General features: G+C 58.9%; 1 protein-coding gene across 1 annotated transcript in view; it reads right to left on the minus strand.

Annotated features, from left to right (window-relative positions):
• Positions 1-22,057, minus strand: part of AJAP1 (adherens junctions associated protein 1) — a 96,811-nt gene that overhangs the window by 37,449 nt on the left and 37,305 nt on the right. The window contains exon 2 of the mRNA XM_066265187.1: positions 11,149-11,954. Within this exon, the coding sequence (XP_066121284.1) occupies positions 11,149-11,954 (806 nt within the window). The remainder of the gene's footprint in view (positions 1-11,148; positions 11,955-22,057) is intronic.

The following is a 22,057-nucleotide window of genomic DNA, read 5'->3' on the forward strand; positions in this document are numbered from 1 at the left end:
TCCCCTCCCTCAGCTTTATTTAGGCACTGCTGACACACTAAAATGTATGTATTTAAAGTGTGCCACAGCATGCTTAGGTATCCCAACTTTTCCTTAAGCTTTCTTAGGGGCAGTGAGGGCTGCAAAGAAGAGGGCTGCGTCCGCCCAGAGACGGCCACCGTCTGACGGCGTCCGCGTGGACGCCAGCTCCTCATCACTTGAAAGGAGCAGCAACAATCACGTGGTCTCGTGAGCGAGTACGTGCGATCTCCTGTTAGTGCATGGACTTGACTCCACGAGGAGACACCCAAGGGGAGAGGCGACACGTTTTCTGCTTTGGGGAAAAAGCAGGTGTGCAGGTGGAGTTTGATCCAGCCGGGCGGCGACAGAAACCGCTCCAGCACTGAGTGTGCGAGGGGCCGGGCCAGTGTCCCCTGTCGCTAGGACTGTCCACACCTCCCTGCGCACTTCAGAGTTGCCCACCTCCAAGCTGCACCTGGCAGGTGCTCCAGCCCGCTCGTCTCTGTGGGGAACAGGGCTGTCCTCATCCAGCAGGTGTGGGTGGACTCAGGGCCGGAGGACAGCCGTGGCTGTGCTGTCCTCCCTGGGGAGTCGTGTCCACCCTTGGGCTCCGGCTTAAAGGCAAGCCATCTCCCACAGCAGAGCAGGGGGTCCTACAAGGCTGCCGTTACCTGGGTCTGTGGGAGATGCCACACGCCTTCCAGGAATCGATCTGCGTGAACAACACGTCCAGCAGGAAGACACAGTGGCTTGCGTTTCTGCGTTCCTTTGGAATTTGTAAAACGAGATGAGACCTAGAGGAAGTTAAGGGCCTCTCCATCACCCACAGCCTCACCAGTGTGGGCTAGGGGAGCCGCCCATGCATCCCGGCTTCTGGGATAGCTGCGTGAGCCACTCCGCAAGATTTCCTGTCCAGCGTGTCCAAGTGAGTTCCACCCCGAAGCCGAAGTTAACAAGCAAGGCAAGCTTCACAAGAATCCTCTTCCGAACGCAGCGGCTGGTCGCTTCTCTCCCCTCCCTCCCCCCGGCCGCCTGCTCTCACGGGACGTGAAAAAAGCCACGAGTGTTCAAGAGAGAGTTCCAGAAACATCTGTTCTCGTGGGGCCCTCTGCTGACGCCACATCTCCCCAGAGAAGAGAGAGAAGAGCTGCATTTGGTTGGTGATAAGGAAGAGGATCCAAGGGGTACATTTATGGGTTGAACTGTGTCCCCAAAAAGGACGGTCCTAACCCCCGGCCCTCCATATGTGGGAATGTGACCTTGTAGAAATAGGGTCTTTAAAAAAGTGATCAGGTTCAAATGGGGTCATCAGGGAGAACCCTAATCCATTGTGACCGCTGTCCTATGGAAAGAGGAATTTGCACAGAGACAGATGCACACAAAGGGAAGGTGGCCACCAGCAGGCTACAGAGAGAGGCCGGGGCAGAATGTCCTTGGCCACCCTGTGGAGGACCAGCCCCGCCTACACCTTGACCTTGGACTTCCAGCCTCCAGAGAAAAGGTCTGCTGTGTTAGCTGCATGGCCTATGGCGACTTGGGCCAACCAATGGAGGTCCCCGTGGCAGGAAGACCCGCCTCATCCCCTGAGGTTGGACTTCTGTTTGGCTCCAGCTGAGGCTGAGATGACTCATCGGCACCACGTTGGAATGGGGCAACCAGGCAAGTGGACAGGGCAAGTGGGTCATCGTGACCCCGGAGCTCAGAGCCCAGGAGCCCAAACGCAGCTCTCTGTGGGGTCTGAACGTGGAGCGTGTAGACAAGTGGCTTTCTCGCCCCCAGTCCCTGCCCCTACCCCCACCCTGCAGCTGAACCGCCCAAGCATCTGGATTGATGCAGTGACACCACAGGGACACAGACCCTGCTGAGTGTCCCTCCCCGGCTGACTGGAACCCCCCACAAGTACAGGGGGAACTTGTCAGTACCTTGGCCAGAAGCCGGCCGCTTATTCATTCACTGAAGGTGCTATTTACGGGCAGGAAGTCGAGATGGCCAAGTTCATTAATTAATGACCCATCTCTGAGTGTTGATGTATAATTCATTTCAGTGATTTTTCTCCAAGACGCAGAAGAACAGTGAGCCCGGAGCGAGCCAGGGCCGGAAGGGAGGGGCAGGCGCATTGCCCTCAGGGTCCACGGGCCCTTTGAGCAATGCGAGCAATGGGGAGACCAACAGCAGCAGGGTCCTGCAGCCAAGGCTGGGGCTGGTGGACACCCCTGGGGACCCATGTGTTTTGGGCCAGAGACTCAGCGAAGCTGGCCCCCCAAAGAGCTGGTGACAGAGAGACGGACAGGAGGGTGGGCGGAGGAGGACCGGGTCCCAGGTCCAAGGTGAAGACAAAAACTGAACAAGGGCATGAGGTCCAATTATCTGTGGCCCACAGTGGACGTTTCCAGGGCTTGATGCTGCTGTCCAAACCGGCTGAGGCAAAAAGAATGGTCATGGTGCCTGACAGCCCAGCCGGACTCCTCCATCACCCATGACCACCAGGTGTTCACTCAGTCTGACAGCCAGCCCCCACCGTTCCCCACACGAAGTCACCCTCTTCTCCCCAGCCTTGGCCCTGCCCCCACCAGCACAGTATGTCCCCCCCCCCTCCATCCTGGGCTGCAACCAGGCCATCTCCACCTCAGACTGCCGGTCCTGCGTCACACTGCTCTGCACACACTCCACATGTCCATCTCTGCTCTAGCGCAGGGCTTCCTGAAGGGGGGAGGGTCCTTCCTATGCTCTCAAGTGACCCCCACAGCCACCTCGGCAACAGCGCTGGGGGGATACAGGAGGGGCTGAGCGGGGAAGCAGGGAACCGAGCTGAGCAGGACTAGTAACACGGGAACAACGTGGGAAGAGCCATGTCCATCTCAAGGATGGAGTCTACTCCACCCCCCCATGACCTCCAGACCCTCAGGGTGGCATTCTTCACACTGACCAGAAAATGAGTGTCAGCTGGGTGCTGTGCCAGGAGCCAGGGGCAGGGGACGCGGGGCCCGGGGCCAGAGGTGTGTGTTGTCCCTCTGAATTACCACGCTGGAGCTCAGGCGACATTCTCTGTTACCGCTATGGGGGGTGGCAGGGCGGCCAGACAATTGGCTATCACCTAAGAGAGGCCGTGGTACAGGCCAGGTGGCTGGACAGGGAACCCCGAGGCTCCCCAAGGGGAGGGTGTCAAGGACAGGTGGGGTATGGAGGAGGAGGCGACACTTCCCCAGCGGAGGGAGGATGCGGGGCCTGGCCGCAGGGAAGCCCTCCTGAGGTCCCCTCCCCTTCCCACCGCTAGGCTGCCAGGTCCTTCGTCACAGAGCTGGACAGGTGCCTCTCTGCCAGGGAGCGAAGGGAGACTTTATGTGTCCTGATAGTGACCGAGGGTCCGACGGATAAACCGGGGTGGGGGAGACGAACAGCTGGGGACGTGACCAGGACGGTAGAGGCTGAGAACTAACGGCACGTTGAGAAATGCCGTCCCTGCCTCCCCTCCCCCTCTCCCCCCGGTCCTGGCTCTGCCCCCATGGCCTCCCCCCCCTGGTTCCGGCTCTGCCCCCTGTGCCCCCCCCCCGTTCTGGCTCTGCCCCCGTGGCCTCTGCCCCAGGGGAAGGCGGGGGCCCCATCCAGCTGGATCACATCTGTTCTCCATTGAGAAGCAAGCAACCCACATGGTCAAACGGAAAGCTTCAACTTTCGGGATAATGGCCTGAGGCCCTGACCGGTCCTCAGTCACAGGCCGAGACAGCGAAGTTAGCAGGACTGAGGTTGGCCTCGCTCACCGCCTGCTCAACCTTCGGACATGGACTCCCAGCCTCACCTCCATGGCGTGTCAGCCCATCACCGACCAGAGGCTCCCAGGCCCTGCTGAGAACAGGCAGCTGACCGCTGGCCGTGGTCTGGATGCAGGGCTTGGGGTCCACATGCCTGCAATGTCTGCCCTCCTAGTTCTAGGCCTAATTCCTTCAGAGGAGGCTGCTTAGAAGGACAAAACACATCCCAGCACAGCCACCCTGTCCCCCCAACTCAGCCACACAGCGAGGAGTATTTCACAGGCCACCTGAGTCCATCGTGCCGCCCCAACCCACTGTGAGCTCAGCTCTCCCCCGGATTAACACAGCTGAGTCTCAGAATAACCTTGCACGGTAGAAAACATTACCCAGGTCTGCAGGCAAAGAAGCCCCTCCCCCAGCCCCGCCCCGCCCGATGCCATGCGGGCCATCTGGGCCTGGGTCAGGCCTGGGTCAAGACAGGCGCTCTCCTGACAGGCCTCAGCTTCACGGCCCACGTGCCCCGTCCCTATGCCACCTCAGCAGGGAGGCTTTGAGCCCTGCTGCTCCAGGAAACTTCTGGAAAGGGAACTCACTCCTCTCTTATTGCTGACCATCAGCTCCTGTAACAGACTGAGAGGTGGAGACTCACTGAACCACACGGAAAGCAAAGCCCCATGGCCCGTCCGACCATATGGCACGTGAGTCACGTGTCTGCCAGGATCTTGGCTGCGCGTCCAGAACCACCGGACGGGGACCACCGGGCAGCGCTGGAGCTTTCTCTTGGAACCCATCGGCTGCCGAGGTGAGGCTGATGCTGCTTCTACCAGGTGTACTCGCCCGGGACCCTTCCACATTAAGACGCCCGGACTGACTAGGGTGGGAAGGGCTGCACCCAGCTCACGGGGAGGGCCACTTCTCACCCCAGACGGCAGCTCTGGGATCCACCCAGAGTCGTCGCCCCAATGGTCCCCGGGATGATAAGAGGCTGAAGCAGGGATGCAGGGAAGGGGGAGGAGATCCCCAAGGGTTCACCTTGCACAGGTGACGCGTGGGGAGGGCAGGCAGGCCAAGGCCATTTTCCTAGCTATCTGCAGAAGGGAGGCAGGGCCCTGCGTGTTCTTAAATCACGTTGGGGCTGGAGGAGGGGCTCCAGGGTTTTCCCTCCCTGCGTCTGTGCTAAAGGCGGTGAGACCAAGTCCTGGGTCTGCCTGGCTCTCTCTGCCCTCTTGGCGTCTGGACTGACCAGAGCTCTGGCCTCCCCACCCAGCCGTGACCTCCCCCATCTCCCACCCTGACCTCTGGTCCTCAGCACCCCTGCTCACCCTCTCTGTCAGTCGGACTGGGCCGTGGCCCGCCCTCCCTGCCCAGATAGGATTGGCTGGACTGACCCCTCCTCCGCCAAGCCATGTTTACAGAACAACAAGGATGCCACAGCCCCATCCATGGCTTTGTGTCATTTTCATCCCAGTTCTCAGCTGCATTTCTCCCTTGTGGAAGCCGGCGTCCTGAACCCATCTCACACCCCCAAACCGACCTCTCACCTCCCTGAAAAGAGGGCGAGGGGCCAGTTTCCCACCCCGTCCTCCACCCGTCGGCTGACTCAGCTTTTCATGTCAGCGAGGCATGGACAGAGCGGACGGTTCGCTGCACGAGGGAGCCAGCCGGGGCTCGGTGCTCTCCAACCGGCCCTCTGAACAGAGGCAGATACAAATTTCTAAAAATGATGTTCTGTCTAGTATTCAATCTCCACGCTCGGAATCGTTCATCTGTACACGGAGGAAATTCATAAATCCCATGCCCCGAATGGATGCCCAACGGGCCTGCCATCAATCCAGTACTTGGTGAAGTGTGGGGGGCGGGGTAGGGGGTGTGGGGAAGACATGCTCTGCAGGGCTGTGTCGCTTGCACCCCCCAGCCTGGCACCCTCCCTGGGAGGGGACCCAGTGCCAGGTAGAGAGGGACCGTCCATTTAGGCCTCTTCCTACAGCACTGGAGGACCTGAGAGAGGAAAGGACCGGGGAGTGGAGCCAGGCGGGGCCCAGGGAGAAAGTGCCTTAGGGTAGGCACTGGGGATCTGTAAGAATTAAAGAAGCTTCAGGTCCCTAACTGCTCTTAGAAGGAGAATGAGGCCCCCGGGGGAAACAGAAGCTTTGGAAGCACTAAACGTAATAAGTTGGAGCAGGCAGCGTGCGGAAGGGAAATGAGAGAGAGCCAGGATGGAGTCGTCAGGAGAAGCATCTGAGGAGGCTGCTGTAATGAGTCGGGGCTCATTTATCCATTTGCTGTGAACACAGCTTCGCTCAGCAGAAGCAAAGGGGTGCCCTGGGAGGCCGGACGGGCCGGAGAGCTGTGGCAGGTGCCGCAATCCCGCCTGGGGCCAGGAAGGGTCCCCACGGAAACCACAGCCAGCAGGAGGCGCTGCCCGCACGCATGGCCTCCGTTCATTCGGAAAGCCCCGGGTGAGACCCTCCCTCCGGGCCAGCCTCGCCACCAACCAAGAGTTGAGGACGCTTTGCAGGACGTCCGCTGCCTGCCTCCTTGCACGTGGACGCTCTCATCCCAATTAAGCCACTCCAAACTTTTTGAAGTTCATGAGTCATTTGCTTCAAACAGCTTTACATTGAGGACAGCTTTACTTCCCTGGGAGCGAACACCCAGCAAGTTAATTAAAAAGGGGGTTCAGCATCTCAACCACACAGCGGGAGGGACCCTTCTCGCCGCCCCCCCACCCCCACCCCATCCCCAGGCCCAGTCCTGGCGCTTAATAAAAAAGAGTTTCGTCATCACAAGACTTGCTGCCGGTGTTGTTTTTGCTGTCTAAGTCGGGTGGCCACAGGGACAAGAGGAGATGACACCAGCCTGTCCCTCATGCTTCAGAGGGGTGCAACTAAAGGACACCGAAGGTCCCCTGGTGACAAGGACAAAGCAACTTGAAGATCACCCTTGGAAATGCACGAGCAAATCCCAGTGTAAAAATTACCGGGCAGGACTGAGATGACATCCGAGCCATCTCATCCTTGAGCAGCTTGGGTGTCACAAGTACGTGATGGATCCTTCACGGAGCAAACCCTGAATGACAGTGGAGATCGACAGGGCTTCTGGCCCCTCCTGGGTGGTGCACCTGCCCACAGCTGTGAAGATGGACAGCTGAGGTAGAGGCCAGATGTGTCTGAGCAGGTGGGAGAGTCTCGGGGCCCGGGTGCCAGCAGGCAGGGTCTAAGAACACCAGGGCCAGGAAACCCGAGCCCAGCGCTCGCAGTACGCCCGACAGCCACGGCCCAGGGGACAAAGGAGAAAGGGAAATCAGCTGGCTTGAATTCCCCACCGCTCCTGTTATGAGATTAAAGCCCAGGAAATGACTTTCTATTTTCCTCCCGAGAGACATTGTGATTCCAAACTGAGAACATGATCAGCAAGAGAGCTGTCACAGGACGAGAGCACTTCGTTCTGGGGAGCCCTCCTCCTCTCTCGACCTCAGGTGAACTTCTAACCCGTCTGACACTCGCCCTCTGCCAGCGCCCTGGGAGGCCGCAGCTCAGTGCCTTCGAGAACCTGATCTAGGTGATTTTCCATCCCAAGCGGTTCCTCACTAGTGCCATCTATACCTCTGCATGAAACACCAAGGTCAGGGGCGAGGACATGGAACCTCGTCAAGTGACCTCATCATCAGATGACTCCATAACAGAGCAGCAAGTGGAGCAGCAAGCTGACGGCAGCAAAGCATCACAAAGATAATAACTGTCATCATCAACACCGTCACCACTGTCACCATCATCACCACCATCATCATCACCATGACCATCATCACCATCATCATCATCACCATCACCAGGACCATCATCACCACCATCACCACCATCATCACCATCACCACCATCATTATCACCACCATCATTACCATCATCACCACCATCACCATCACCATCACCATCATCATCATCACCATCATCACTACTATCTCCATCATAATCTGCCCATCACCATCATCACCATCATTACTATCATCCCTATCACCACCATCACCATCATCAGCATCATCGTATCCATCATCATCATCACCACCATTGCCATGACCACCACCATCATCATCACGTTTAGAGCAGCGAACATGTACTGAGATGCTATTATGTGCCAAACACTGAGCCCCTGATACGTACTATCTTGCTTAAATCTTTACAACTCTATGGAGTAGTTAATTCTGTACTTTCCACTAAGACCCAGAGAGGACAAGTGAGTTGCCCAAGTTCACACAGCTAATACAAGGAGATGATGCCAGGAATGTGAAGGCAGGCAGTGGGCCGTAGAGTACACTAAACTAGGAAAGACTCCCAACCACTTTGCTTACTGGGGGATTCTGCGAGGGGCACCCTTTCACAATTCCAACTGGCAGTCCAAGTCCACGTCATGTCAGCTCCTGAGGGATTGCCGAGCGCCCCACATCACCAGACCCCTGCCTGTTCTGTGCCCACCAATGCCTACACTACTGACAGACAAGAGAACGTAACATGCCCCTCTTCAACATTTCTCTACAGAAGCAAAAATAAAACTTACAACTTCCAAGATCTGATTCCAAACATCCCTCTTTGGCCAGCAGAACTGACTTCACGAATTCCTTCTACCACTTCCCAAAACCCAAATCCCAGACTTTGGGGGGCTCCCGGCAGTACGTGAGCATCCGTGAGGGTGCTGAGATGAGGAGACTCCCGCGTCCCGGGCACCCTGTGTGCCCTCAATACCTGCAGCAGTCCTCTCTGAGTCACTCCTGCTGGGTATAAAAACAACTGGCACGTATCCGGGGGTTCTTAGGCTCCACGCTCAACATCATTGTTTTGGCTCATTCATGGAGCCCTCAAAGCAAACACTTGGGAAAAGTGTGTATTTAATTTTTGCCGATGAAGAAAATGCAGCAAAGGAGGTGAGAACCCTCCCAGGGTCACACAGCTCCACGCAGCGGAGCCCAGATTCACATGTACCACTAACTGTGCACGCACAGCCCTGGGATCCCTGGACGCCTCCCTGCCAGCTCCCTAGCCACCTGGAATTCTGCCTGAGATGTGTGCATAGCAGTCACGCTCCACAACGAGTGTGGGGCCCAGGTCTCCATCTGATGATTGTCAAGGCAGTGGGGATTCCCAGAGTGCCTGCTTGGCCTCTCAGTGTCCTAGGGTGGGGAGAGCTTGTGGCACTTATGTTGGACCAGCTGGCCTTGGATGGTTCCCCATTTGGAGGAATCATTTCAGCATTTCTTGTCTTTCCTCGCTTGGCCCTGGTGGCTGAGGACCACGGGCTGTCCCTTCACAGCATCCGGCCTCACTTCCCAGAATAACATTTCTCTGCGCGAGAACACACGTCTTCCTGTCCCTCACCACCGCCACCACCCCCCCCTTTAAAATCTGCTTTGCTAAACAAATTAATGTCACACCAGATTATAGGACGAAGAACCATACATCTTTTCCAAGAAAATCGTCTGTCGAGCTGGATTACCAACATCCCGGGCACCGCGAATTAATTCGTGCGGCCTTGCGACGCTGTCCTCCGGCATTTAACCTCAGGGGTAACAAATGTAATTCGGAACAAACGAGAGCTTGTTTGCTCGTCTGTGTCTACATCCTACGTGATGTGTGCGGAGGAGACAACAGGAACTGCACGAAGCACTCGGTTCCATCACCAGGATGGCTCACGAGTTTTATTGAGGGTGAAACGAATGCTTTGTCAACTGCTCTCAGCACTGGGCTCAGAGACGATGGATTATAGGCCCGTGAAGCCGCAGGTTCCGGACGGGGGCCCCCCAGGGTGGGGGTTGGGGTGGGGGCTGTGCTTGGTCGGCCCTGCAGACCCGCTCCTGTGGTGCACCCAAGCTCCCGGCCTGGCCCGGTCCCGTCCTGTCCTCAGCACTGAGAAGAGGGCTGGGTTTCGCTTTCATTGAGATGCTGCTCTCTAGGGAAGAGGAGCTCAGGAGGTGAAGCGCTGCTCTCCCGTCCCGGTGAATGGAGAAAGTAGGCCACGGAACAAAGCCACCCACTCTACGAAAACCTGTCCAACGACTGGCTGAGGTTGGCCAGCTGGTCGGCCAGCCAGGGCGCAGGCACTAGTACAGGGGTCAAGTGCAAAGGAAATCGTGGCAAGTGTGCCGCAGACAGACCCCCAAAGGAGCGATGTTCTCCTTCCCCTGGGTTCTGAAGAGGACTGCCCTGGACCTGCAGAGCCCAAACCCTTAGGAAGTGCAGAAGCCAACCGGGGGGTGGAGGGGGCTGCCTGGGGTCCCCCTCCCTCTATGCTCCAGGCCTGCACATCATGTGACCTCCTCTCCCCAAGTTAACAAGTACAGCTGCTTGTCGCATGCACAGACTCAACCTATGAACTTGAGTCACAGTGGGGCATGGTCCATGGCCTGTGCAGAGACACAAAGGAAGCTTGAGGCGGGTGGGGACACAGAGGTCCCCTCCTCTGACCTTGTCTCCTCCGGTCATGAGGTGGGGCACCTGCTGGTGGGTCTGGTTGGAGGGACAGGCTTGGGCCCGGGAGGTTTCTTTTCTTTTCTTTTTATTTTTTTATTGATTTTAATTTATTATGTTTACATAGATTCTAGTGTTGCCCCAAATGCATCCCCCTCCCCTGTCTGGGAGGTTTCTAAGAGCTCCTCCTTTTGCAGCAAGGGGAGGACAGGGTGCAGGCGGAGAAGCAAAAGCAAAGCACACCCCAGGAGACAGCACACAGCCAAGGCACGGACACGGCCCTCACACACCCGGAGCAGCAGAGGCAGAGCACCCGGAGCCACTGGTTCCAATCTCCATCCTCCAAACCCCTCCAAGGAAATGACACTCCCCAACCCGAGTTCCTCTGGTGAAGCCTCAGCCTACCCAACGGGAAGCCCTTCCTCCCTTCCGGCCTCAGTCTCCCCTTCTGTCTAACGTAATTTCGAACTCCGGGCCCGCCTGGCAAGGTGGCATCCACAGAGCCACAGCCTGGAAGGACCCTGAAGACTACCCACGGCCCTCGACTCAGGGAGATGCGCCCACATCTGGCTCCCGAGCGGACCCTGGGACACGGGGCTCTAACGAGACAGCCCCTCGCACAGCCCAGCGGGCACAGACGCCACGTCCAGGCCTGTAGCTCCCACTCGCCAAGGTGGCTGTGGCTCTTCCTTCTCTGCCTCCACGTCATCTGCCAGCAGACCCGCGAGGGCAAGTTCATGGACACACAGTGTCTGCCTCTCCAGCGGTCCCACACCCAGCCCCTGGCCCTTTTGGCCTTTGTTTTAGGTTCTGCCACAGGGACTCACCGTCCCACCAAACGTCACCTCACCTGAGCACAGCTCAGCAGTCCCCTTCTCAGGCCACGCACGCCCCTAGGAAACGCCACAGCCCAACAAACCCCAACCAGAAAAGAGGGGGCCTACCTGAGGTCTCCCCCAGAATCCGTGGGGGTTTGGTGTCTTTGCCACTGCCTTTGCTGGGACCGGTGGAAGGCTCCGTTGTGCTAACCCCAACCGGGATCTTATTCCTGGGGTCCAGGGGCACAGTGACCCCCCGAGTCTGCAGCATCATGGACGTGGTAGCCATGGTGGTGGTGGTGGTGGTGGCCGTGGCCACCGTCGTCTTCCGCGTCGGGAAGCTGAAGACAGTGGTGGGGCCGTTGGGAAACGTGTTGGACCCCAGGGCGTCCTCCTCGCCCGTGGGCCCCCAGGCGATGAACTCTGTCTCTGTGGTGGGCCGGCCCCCGCGGAAGTCGAAGCTGTCGAACCCCGCCGCCTGCAGCTGCCTCCTCCCTCTCCTCAGCAGGGCCTGCTGGTCCGAGGCAGCCCCGCCGCTGCCCACCGTGGGGGACGACGAGGAGGAGGTGCCCAGGGAAGGGCCAGATTTGGCAGCAGCTGGGGGTTTGGCAAGCCCCCCTTTGGGCACCAGGACGGCCACCTGGTCCCGGGGTCTCTGCGCCCGTTTGGCACGAGGACTTTGCATCTGCCCGTGACTGCGCTCCATGCGGGCCGGGCGGGGGCTCCACACGGGTGCCGGGATCCGAGCCGGCTGTCCACTCTTAAAACTCCACAAGCGGGGCGGCCGGTGCGATGGGCGGGGTAGCAACCGGAACTCGGGGCCGGGGCCCAGGGCTTCACACGTAGGCAGGTCCAAGGCGAGCTGAAACATGGCTATCAGTATCCAAGCATGGCTTCCCAGGGGGCAGCCCGGCCAGCGGATGGACATGAAACTGCGTGGAAGAGAGAGAGGAGGGTCAATGCAGCGGGTGCTTGGCGCTGCGGGGGCGTCTCTCCACCCCCGCTGCCCCGCCCACCACCAGGCAGGGAGCATTAATTCTCACTTCAAAGGGGAAACCGAAACCCTTCATTAGTTTACTTCAAAGGCCTATTCAGCATGATCTGTTAATCAGCTTTTTAAAAAGAATAGTCCCGGCCACGCGTGTGCGCACGAGAGCAGCTTCCCAGCCTGCGCCGTCACCCATCACATCGCTCCAAGGAGCCGGCGCTGCGCTGGACGAGTGCGTCACCACCGTCCACGGCACAGATAGAACCCGAGTCCCGAGCCCCCAGCTGGCAGCTGAGAGGCTGGCCTCAAAGACCCCACTTAGTTAAAAACGCCCAGAATGAAACAGAGGCAACCGGGATGTGTGGGGAGGGGACGGCAGGGCCGTCCCTGAGTAGGCTTTCCTCTAGGTCACCAAGGCCACCCACCCAAGGTGGAGACCCTCCCCACGCAGCCGCCTCTGCTGGGGTCTGGAGGGACAGCTGGCCACTCTCAGTGCGATGGGCCACCGGACCTCATGTGGCACAAGGCCAGGCACGTGTCGAGCCGCCACCAGCCTGGCTCTGTGTTTTGCAAACCTGCACCTCCCCCTCGTATCTCAGCCGAACGCGCACGCGGTAGAGCAGGCTGCGGCCTCAGATATCTACACTGGGGAGGCTTCTTATTCCAGGCCTTCTCTGGACTTGGCTCAGGAACATGCGAGCTGCTGGCGACCTGTGGGAAGTTCACAGAGGCGCCAGCCCTGCCCGGGTGAGCCATCTGGGACTCCCTCGAAACCCTCCTCTCCACCCCTGAGGTCCTGGAGGCCCGAGAAGGGCCGACCCCACATAGCCTGGCCACCTCTCAGGGTGACATGAGCTTCCAGGTGCGCTCACCGAGTGTCACCTGAAATCCAGAGCTCAGGGACCGCCCCGCAGAAGGGTGTGGGGACCCGGCCCACGCACCCTCACCCACCTGCTTAGATAACTGAGAACCGGTTCCAGGTGCCGTTCCATGTCAGCACACATCACCAGCCTCACCCGGCAGAACTGACAGAACATTAGTGACGGTCGTGGGTGGGGGTGGGTGAGGCTGTGGGGTGCGTGAAGCCACCAGCTGGAACGGTTGCTCCGAACCGGTCCGGGGAAGTGGAGTTGGGCAGTTTCCCTTTACAAGGTGCAGCGTGGCTTTAAGAGGAACTGTATCAGTGAGCGAGTGTGAGTCACTGCCTGTGTGTGCACGGGAGCGTGTCTCGGGCTTGCATGTCTGTGTGAGTGTGTGAGACTGGCTTGGTGTATATGTCAGAGTGTGAAACTGAGTGTACAAACGAGGTGGAGTGCATCACTGAGTGTGAATGAGTGGGTGCGTGTGGGTGCCGGCTGCGTGTGCGCTAGTAGGAGAGTGTGCCTGTTTGTGTGCGGGTGGCCATGGGTGTGTCCCCCTCATTCCACACTGACCCCGCCCCCCAGGGCTGACCCTTCTCTCCTGGACACTTAGGCAAGTGCTAGTCTCTGCAGGTCATCTGGAGGTTCAAAGGAAGAAACAAGTTGTATTCAGGAGTGCTAATTACCAAAAAAAAGACTAATCCCCAAATAATAAGGCCCCAGTTTTGCCATCAGCACAAAAGTGCTTAGCTGCAGAAATTAGGAACAGCTCATTATGCTAATGGCCCCGTACCCACTTCTGCCAGCACACAGTTCCTCTGCACAGCAGGCCAGGCCCGGTGCAGGGACCGTGGCCCAGTCTCCACGCACAGGGATTCAGGTTGGTGCGGATCCCCCGTGTGCACACTCAGGGCTGCTCCAGTGCGGCCGCAGCCGACTCTGTGAGGACGAGGGTTTGGGGCCTCTGGTTCTCCCAGCACTCCGCACATTCGATTCAGACAGAAGCCTGGCCCTCAGGGGAACGAGACACTGCTTCAAGCAGGTGTGGTGCCTCGGCCCAGAGGGCACAGTGGCAACTGGCAGGCTCCCCCAGGCTTCACCAGACCTCATCAGTCCTCTCCAGGAGCCAACAGGACCCACCAGGCCCCCCCAGGCTGGCTGAGGAAGAGCAGCCACAGTAAGCCTGCCCACCGTCAGCTCTTGGGGAAATATGGCCCCAGGAAATTAAACAGTGGCACCTAAGCCTGTGCTTGCCTGCCTGCCCCGCATAACTTCACACACAAGATATTTCTGTCACTTCCCACCAACCGTGAGCTGTCATTGGTTACCATAGAAACCCCCTCATTTCCACCCAGCCGCCTAGCTCTTTGGCAGAAAAGCCAGCCAACAGCAAGGGCTGGAGAGCTTGGTTTGTTTTCCTCCTCGAGTCTGGTTCTGTACTTCCAAAAGTGGTAGACTCGCTTCGACAGAGGGAGCAAGGCGGGGCAGGTGACAAGTCCGGGCAGAGGCTGCCCCCCATCCCCAGCAGCTGGGACACACAGGGTTGGCACCCGGGAAGGCACCCCAGTGTGGTCAGCCACCCCTCGAGTGAGCAGAGGACCTCACACATTGTCATGGAAGCCTCTCAGCCACAATGGTGACACCGCTAACCGTCCAAGCCCGTGTGCACACACCAAATGGGCTGGGTCACAGAGCAGACAGTGCCGGCTCCCTCACACTCTGGGCACGCCCAGAACCCTTAAAAACAAGCCCTTATTTCATACCCACAAAATGGCTACAGGTGGGAAGACGGGCTCTTCCACGTGCTGGGGGAAGGGGTGTGGGGACACGAGAACTCTCACACGTGGCGAGGGGAACACAGGATGTTGCAGCCACAATAGAAGACAGCTGGTGGCTCCTCAGAGATGTCGTGGCTGGCAAACCCGGCAACTCCACTCTCGAGCATAAGCCCAAGTCCACACAGAAAGGCATCCGTGGGAGTTCCGGAAGCATTATCCCTGATCGTGGAAAGTAGGAACACCCCAGCGCCCATCAGTGGGTAAAGAGAAGAGGATCCGTCCCACTTGTGGGTCAAGAACTGCTGACCCCTGGAAAACAGGATGAGAGGGGACAGAAGCCAGTCACAGAACTGGCCAATCCACAGAAACAGGAAGCGGATGAGAGGGTGCCAGGAGCTGGAAGCAAGGAGTCAGGGTGTCTTTAGGGGCGGTGCACTGTTCTGGAATTCATAGGGGAAACAGTTGCACAACCTTCTAACGTACTTTGACTGGTAGCACACATTTAAAAGGCAAATGTCAGAATATGTAAGTTATACCTCAAGAAGCAGACGTTGTGCAAAGGTCATGGAGAAACCGACCCAGCATGCATTGCAGGGGACGCCCAGGCCAGAGCCGGCCCCTCTGAGCTGCAATGTACCCACAGCAGAGACCTGAGATGCATCCATGTGCGCTGTTCTCGAGGTCACCGCCCTGAGGATCCTGCTCAGCAAGGTCCCAGCACAGACTTTCAAATGAAGACCAAGCTCCCCCAGCCTGCCCCCTGCCCCACCCACCGATTGCTTCCAAACAAACAGAGAACTCGGGCTCCATCTCACCTCATTTTCTAGCTTGCAAGCTCTCTGCCTGCTCTCCTTTTAAATTTTTATTGAAGTCTCTTTTCCTGAGGACGGCTTAATAAGATTCCGTGAATTGAGATTCAATCTGATACCTTTTGTATATTTCTGTCACCAAAGAGAGTCACTGTCAATTAAGAAAGACAAAGACATCTCTCCCACCTCCGGCGGCACTGTGTACCCGAGGGGGCAGCTGTATCCACTTGCTGGAGCCCCAGGTGCGAGTCCGGGCTGGAGTCCAGAGCTCACGCAGGAGCCCTGGGGCTGCATACAGAGGCCATCCCGGAATCTCCAGGACGACCCGGGACCTCAGAGTTGTCCAGCCAGGGGCCCATCCACCCTGGTCCTGCCAGGGGCAGTGACGAGTGCCCCATATACAACCCTAGCACCAGATGACTGGGAAAAACCCCTGTCCCCAGAGTGTCTGCTCCTGGGCTTGTCTTCCGTTGGCTCAGGACACAAGCCACCATGGGAATGATGCCGTGTGACAGAGGGGCCGCGGGCTGATTGCTCTCACTCTGCTAGCCCAGGTTTTGTAGCCTTCACACGAGATGGTTGCAGCTGGCGGGCCCTGAGCTCTTCTCACCTTCTCAGACGATGTCACGCGCGTGGGATGTTAACTGACAGGCACAGCAGGGATGACTCTGGGGGCTCAAATGGCAGAGACAGAGCCGCTTCTCCAGCAGATGGCTGACTCTCGTGGCCCATGCTCCTCTCTGGATGTACCCCCTCCCCCCACCACTACAGACCGGGACGTCCCTGCACCTGGGGCTCAGGGGACCCAGGAGCCCCTGCCGACTCTCCCAGCACCTCCTCAGCAGGACCCCAGGTCCTGACGCTTCCTGTCCCGCCCACGTCTGTTGGTTCATTTGCCTAAATAAACTTGTCATTTTAGAACAGCTTTCGAGTTGCAGAGATGGATCAAGAGCAGAGTGCCTGTGCGGTTGTCCCAATGCCCCGGGGTCAGCATCCGACGTCCCCACGCTGTGCCTGCCGTCCCCAAGCGGAAACACGCTTCTATCCACGGAACTCTAGAGTGTACCTGGCTTTCACTGGCTTCCCCCTGACGTCCTCCTTGCCTTCCGGGACCCCAGCCGGGGCAACGTGTCACATCTCCTGCAGCTCCTCTTGGTGACAGGGGCTCCGACCTCCCGTTTCTGATGAGCTGACAGTTCCGGGAGGCTGGTCGGGTAGTCGGCAGATGCCCCTCCCCCGGGGTTGTCAGCTGTGCTCTCACAGTGAGACTGGGCGGTGGGCTCTGAGGAGGAACCCCAGGCTGCCATGCCCTCATCACCTCACACCAGGGGCTCCTGCTGTCGGTGTGACTCTTCACAGTTCACCTGACCTTGGTCACCTGGCGGAGGTCCTGTCTGCCAGCTGTCTCCAGTGATCGACTGCCCTCCCCATTTCCAGAGGCTAATGTTGGGAGCAGATCACTAAAAGTGGGTGGGGGGCACCCACCACTTTTTAAAAACTCTTCCAAGCTCATCTGTTTGATGGACAGAACAAGCCAGAGGTCAGAAGAAATGGCCTGGCACAAAGGTAAGGATGTGAAGCACTACTTCCTTTTCCTTTAAACCAGTGGTCCCCAACCCCAGGGCCACGGACCAGTAGCAGTCTATGGGCCATTTGGTACCAGTCCGCAGAGAAAGAATAAATAACTTACATTATTTCCGTTTTATTTATATTTAAGTCTGAACGAGGTTTTATTTTTAAAAAACGACCAGATTCCTCTGTTACATCCATCTAAGACTCACACATGATGCTTGTCTCGGTCACGTGATACGTTTATCCATCCCACACTAAAGGCCGGTCCGTGAAAATATTTTCTGACATTAAACTGGTCCATGGCCCAAAAAAGGTTGGGGACCACTGCTTTAAACCCTGTGTGTGCAGTGCGCCCGGGAGCGGGCTGGCGGGAAGTAGCCGGGGCACCCAGCCCCCAAGGGGTCTCTTCCCGGGGGACCTGGAGGGAAGCCTGGGGTGGAAGACGACGTGGAGATCTGTTTGGGCTCAGAACCACCTTCTAGAACATGACAGCATTGCTTTCCTCGTTGCAAAGACAGGAGATCGAGGGCTTTCTGGGAATAAACCCCAGACCCCAAAGCAGCGGCTGGGGGGACAAGAATGCCTTGGTTTAACCCCTGACCTTGGGGCAGGGTGAAACTCCAGGTGGGGAAGGCCTTTTCCTCACTGCCCTGCTCTCCTCGCGATCAACGTGTGTGCGCTCCATCAGGAGACACCGACCTTCGGAGGTGGGGAGGCAGGGGGCGCGCTAGGGGCCTGGCACGGTGAAGCCAGACACTCAGACCCTTCCGCCTCCTCGCTGGTCGGAGCTCTCCGGCACCGCTGCCTCGGGGGGAGGGTGCAGTCCCCAAGGCCAGCTACCTCCTTCCCAATAACCTCTGGCACCAGCCTCAGCCTGTGTGCCCGACCACCAGGGGGCGTTCCCTGGGCCTCAGGAGCGGAGACCTCCCCTGCTTGGCTCAAGGGCGAGCACAGGTTCTTCAGAGAGGCGGGCTCTGATCCAGGTTCCTCATGAGAAAACGGAGCTGAGAGGCAGCTGCCTGCTGTTCACATCTGACGTCCATGTGATGTCCGGTTGGAGCCGCTTCTCACTTCCCCTCGGGAGCGGCCACCATCCAGAGCACCCGCCCTTCAAGAAAGTGCTCAGGGTACCTGGCAGGCTTCCTTCCTCAAAGGCTGGAGGGGACACCAGGCACACATGTCCTAGTGGACTCACGGAGAGGGACCAGCACAGGCACTATTCGTTTGCATATTGGATAGAATCCTCTGGAACAACAAGACTTCTCCGGCGACTGTCCTTCCAGGGAATGTGGAGGGCCTCTTGGCATCCATGAGAACAGGTCTCATGCCTGGATCTGAGCCTGGGAAATGCTGATGCCCAAGTGGACCAGGGATAGCGGCTCCTGCTCACTCCCGGGCAGTGGGCTCAGCACCCGGCAGAGCGGGTCATCACAGGGGAGAATGAGAAGACCCTGAGCACGCCCACATGTGCGTCACCAAACCATCTCGCTGGGGCTCATGCCGGCCTCGCCAGGAGTCACAGGGTGTCCAGGCTGGAAGGACAGTGACAGCCATCTGGTCCAGATCACCCGTAAGTGGGCTCCTCAATCCACTGGGGCCGAGTGGAATTACCAGCTTCACCTCGGTATGAGCTGTGGTCAAGTTTGTGTGAGAAATATCAGGCAAAGCCACGTGCCGCCGGACTCTGACTGACTCGTCCCCTGCCCTACCTGTGGCCGGGTAGTCTCATCCCAGACCCTCGTGGCCCGGACAACGGCAACACGAGAACCGCCAATGGAGGGGCCAGGCTGGGGGCACAGTGAGCCAGCGTCGGACACGGACAGAATCCAGGGTTCAGGGACCTGAGGTCTCTGTGCGCCGGACTGCAGACGGATGATACTAGAAAAAGAGGAGCAAACACGAAACCTCCCTAACCAGAAACGAAGGTTACTCCAGCCCCCTGACAACCCGTGCGGTGGCCCTGCCCTGGACGAGGGGTGCTGGGCTGGGCATTGGGCCCTCCCCACCTTATACAGCGGTCAGGGCCCTGTGGTCTCAGAGCAGAAGATAGTAATCTGGCACCCCAGGGACACCTCACAATGCACCTAGGCTGGTGATGCCCGTAGGGGGAGAGGGGGTGCATTTAACAGTGTCCGCACACACTTCTGGTTATAGGGAACTGGGAAGGGGGGCTCTGCTGCTGGGCCAGGGACTTGGCACCAGACACCCCCCCCCCCACAATGACTCAGGCAGCCCCAAGCATCCACAGGGCTGTGTCGAGACACCCTCTGGCTCACCGACGGTCTGCTCATACGTGCCAAGGTGGTGGAATCCACCATTTTTATCCCCAAGAGAAAGAGGCTCGGAGGTGACTGTCCCAGAAAAAGCACTGGTGTGGTGGGTGGCCCAGGGGCTCGGGGACACGGCCCAACTTCCAGTCTTGGTGCTGCGTGACCCGGAAATCCACATAAACTCCCTCTGCCTCGGTTTCCCCACCTGTGAAATGGGGTGAACACAAGTACCCACGCCCTGAGGTGCCACGGGACTCCACGGGGAGCGGGTATGTTAGACGTGGCACGTGTGAGCACTCCCGAGCATCCCCGTGGCCCTCAGTGCTGTGGCTGAGGCTGAGAGCCCATCCGCTGGAGCTCGGAGCCCCACATCACAGGCAGAACTCAGAGGAGCGAGGCTGCTCCTCCACAGGTTCCGCAGGTGCTGGGAGGAGACTGAAGGAGAGCGAGCGGGCTGGTGCTGGCTTCTGGTTGCCTGGGCAACGTGCCCGCGAGCATTCTGGAGGAGGGAGGTGGTGACAAGTGGAGGGTGGGTAGCCCTGTGGGCAGGAATGTTCTCTCCCCAGGAGCGGGGAGTCGGCCAAGGTTCTTCTATGCGTCTGACACCGCAGTGCCCGCCACTGTGGCCGAGCCTCCGTGCCCTCCTGCAGCCTTCCTGCCTGGAATGGCGGGTGGGCCATCCAGGACCCCATGGAGCGCCCTGGGCCCAGCTGCTGCCCCCACCATCGTGTCTGTGCCCTCTCTGAGCAGTGCCCGAGGTGTGATTAGCAGCTGGCTGCCCCACAGTTGCCCAGCCGGGTACCCTGGGCCATACCTCCCATGCCCCTGCTGCAGGTGGAAATGAAAGTCCAGGATGAGCCCCTTGCACAAGCTGGCCCATCCTGGGGCCAAGCCCTGTCCCCTCTTCACCCCACTCTGAGCAGAAGAACAGACTTAGCAAAGCCCAACATTCATGGGAGCTAGATGAGAGGCTGGTGTCCAGTAACCTGACCTGCACCGAATTCACGCCACAGCGTGTGCGCTCAGAAGGGCCCGGCCGGGCCGAGTCAGTTCCGCGGCCCGCAGGGCTCTCAGCCTGGGTCTCACGGGAGGATCGCCCAGCTGGGGAGAGGGCAACCACAAATGCTGAGACTCAGGCCCCACCTCAGACTCACCAACCGGCTCTGCTGGGGACCAAGCCCAGCACCAGCCGTGATTTCAGAGGCTGCCCAGGGCCATCCGGAGTCAGGAGCCAAGGAACGTTGCCTGCTCCTCACTCAGACTCAGTTTAATCCGAGCATCCGTCCGTCCGTTTTTAACCAGAGATAACCGGAGGAGGAGGGGAGCTGTGGGCAGGACTGGTGCCGGGTGACCCTTCAGAACAGGGGTCCTGGGTGCAGCCTCGTGGTTGTGGCTTCTTCTGTATCATGGCACACTGGGCCGGGCAGTCAGGCTGGAAGGAGGCTCACGGGGAAGTTCTCACACAGTCATAGGGAAAGACAAGAACCATTGCAGAAACATTCCTTCGCGGGACACCCGCCAGGAGAGAAAGCGGGACACGGGCCCACACCGCTCCCCACACGCATGCAGCGACGAGCCTGCAACCCATGCGGGTGGAGCGGTGCTCCCTCCTCCACCCCCTGCCCACCAGGCACACGGCTCCGTGTTTCACACGCTTTGCTTCGTCTCCTGCTGTTCGCACAGCAGCTCCAGCCCTCGGAGGGGAGCGGCTGTTACTCTCAGCTCACTCGCGGAAGACAGAAATGCACAACGTAGTAGCTGCTTTCTTCCCTGCAACGGAGGTCTCACAAAACGATGACAACCAATGCCAAAAACGCGGGCGCAGGGGGCCCCGCAGCCATGTGGAGGAGAAGGTTCCAAGACGGGCGCGTCCCTCCCAGGTTTCAGGTTGTGCAGACCGTCTGGCCGTCTCCGAGCGGGTGGTGGTGGTGGTGGCGGTGTGGAGAGATGTGCGTTTCTCCTGGAGAACATTCTCAGCGTTTCTGACCCCATCTCTCCCTGGCGGGAGGTGGCTCGCTATCGAGGGCCTTGTCCCCTGAAAACGTGGGCTCAGGAGGACGAATGCCGCCCACTTCCGAAGCTCCAGACCCGCTGAAGTCCCCACGGCTTCACGGAAAACGTCTATTTTGGTTCGGTTGCTATCGTTCCGTTGGTATTTATGAAACTTGGTCGGTGTGCCAGGCCTTTTCAAGCCAACCGAGAGAAAGGGGAAGAGCAGCGGGGCAGGGGCTGCCTCCGGCTCGGAAGGACGGGCGGGGCTGCCCCGTGCTGGCATTGCTAGGACTGGCAGAGACAGGAGGGGACGGCACTGGTGGGCACGGAGGGCAAGGTCGCCGAGGGGGCGAGCTGGGGTCAGATCACCGGCCCAGCCACAGCACGGCCCCGGGACAGGTCCCACATGTCCCCTGGGCACCAGCTCCTGTGACAGCCATGTGCCCGCCTCGTGCAAGGGGGTGTGACGACGCAAGACACTGGCATAGCTCGGCAAAGGGCTCAGCGACCCTGGTTGGGAACAGAAAGGAGGTCTGGGCTCCGGGCTCCAGGCACAGGACCTTAATGCACAGCAGCTGTGTGTCCAGCAACCAAGAGCTCCAGGGCACCGGTGAAGGGCTCCAGCTGCCCCTGCCCAAGCTGCCCGTTTCTGGCCTCCAGGATCCTGGGACCACCCCTCGGGTAAAGCTGGGGTGATGCGTTTCTTCCTGGGGGTGACTGCTTAGATGGGTTCAGTGTGGCTGCAGCATCGTGGGTCCCCACACAT

This window comes from Saccopteryx bilineata, chromosome 3 (genome assembly GCF_036850765.1).
Source record: "Saccopteryx bilineata isolate mSacBil1 chromosome 3, mSacBil1_pri_phased_curated, whole genome shotgun sequence".
NCBI lineage: Eukaryota > Metazoa > Chordata > Mammalia > Chiroptera > Emballonuridae > Saccopteryx > Saccopteryx bilineata.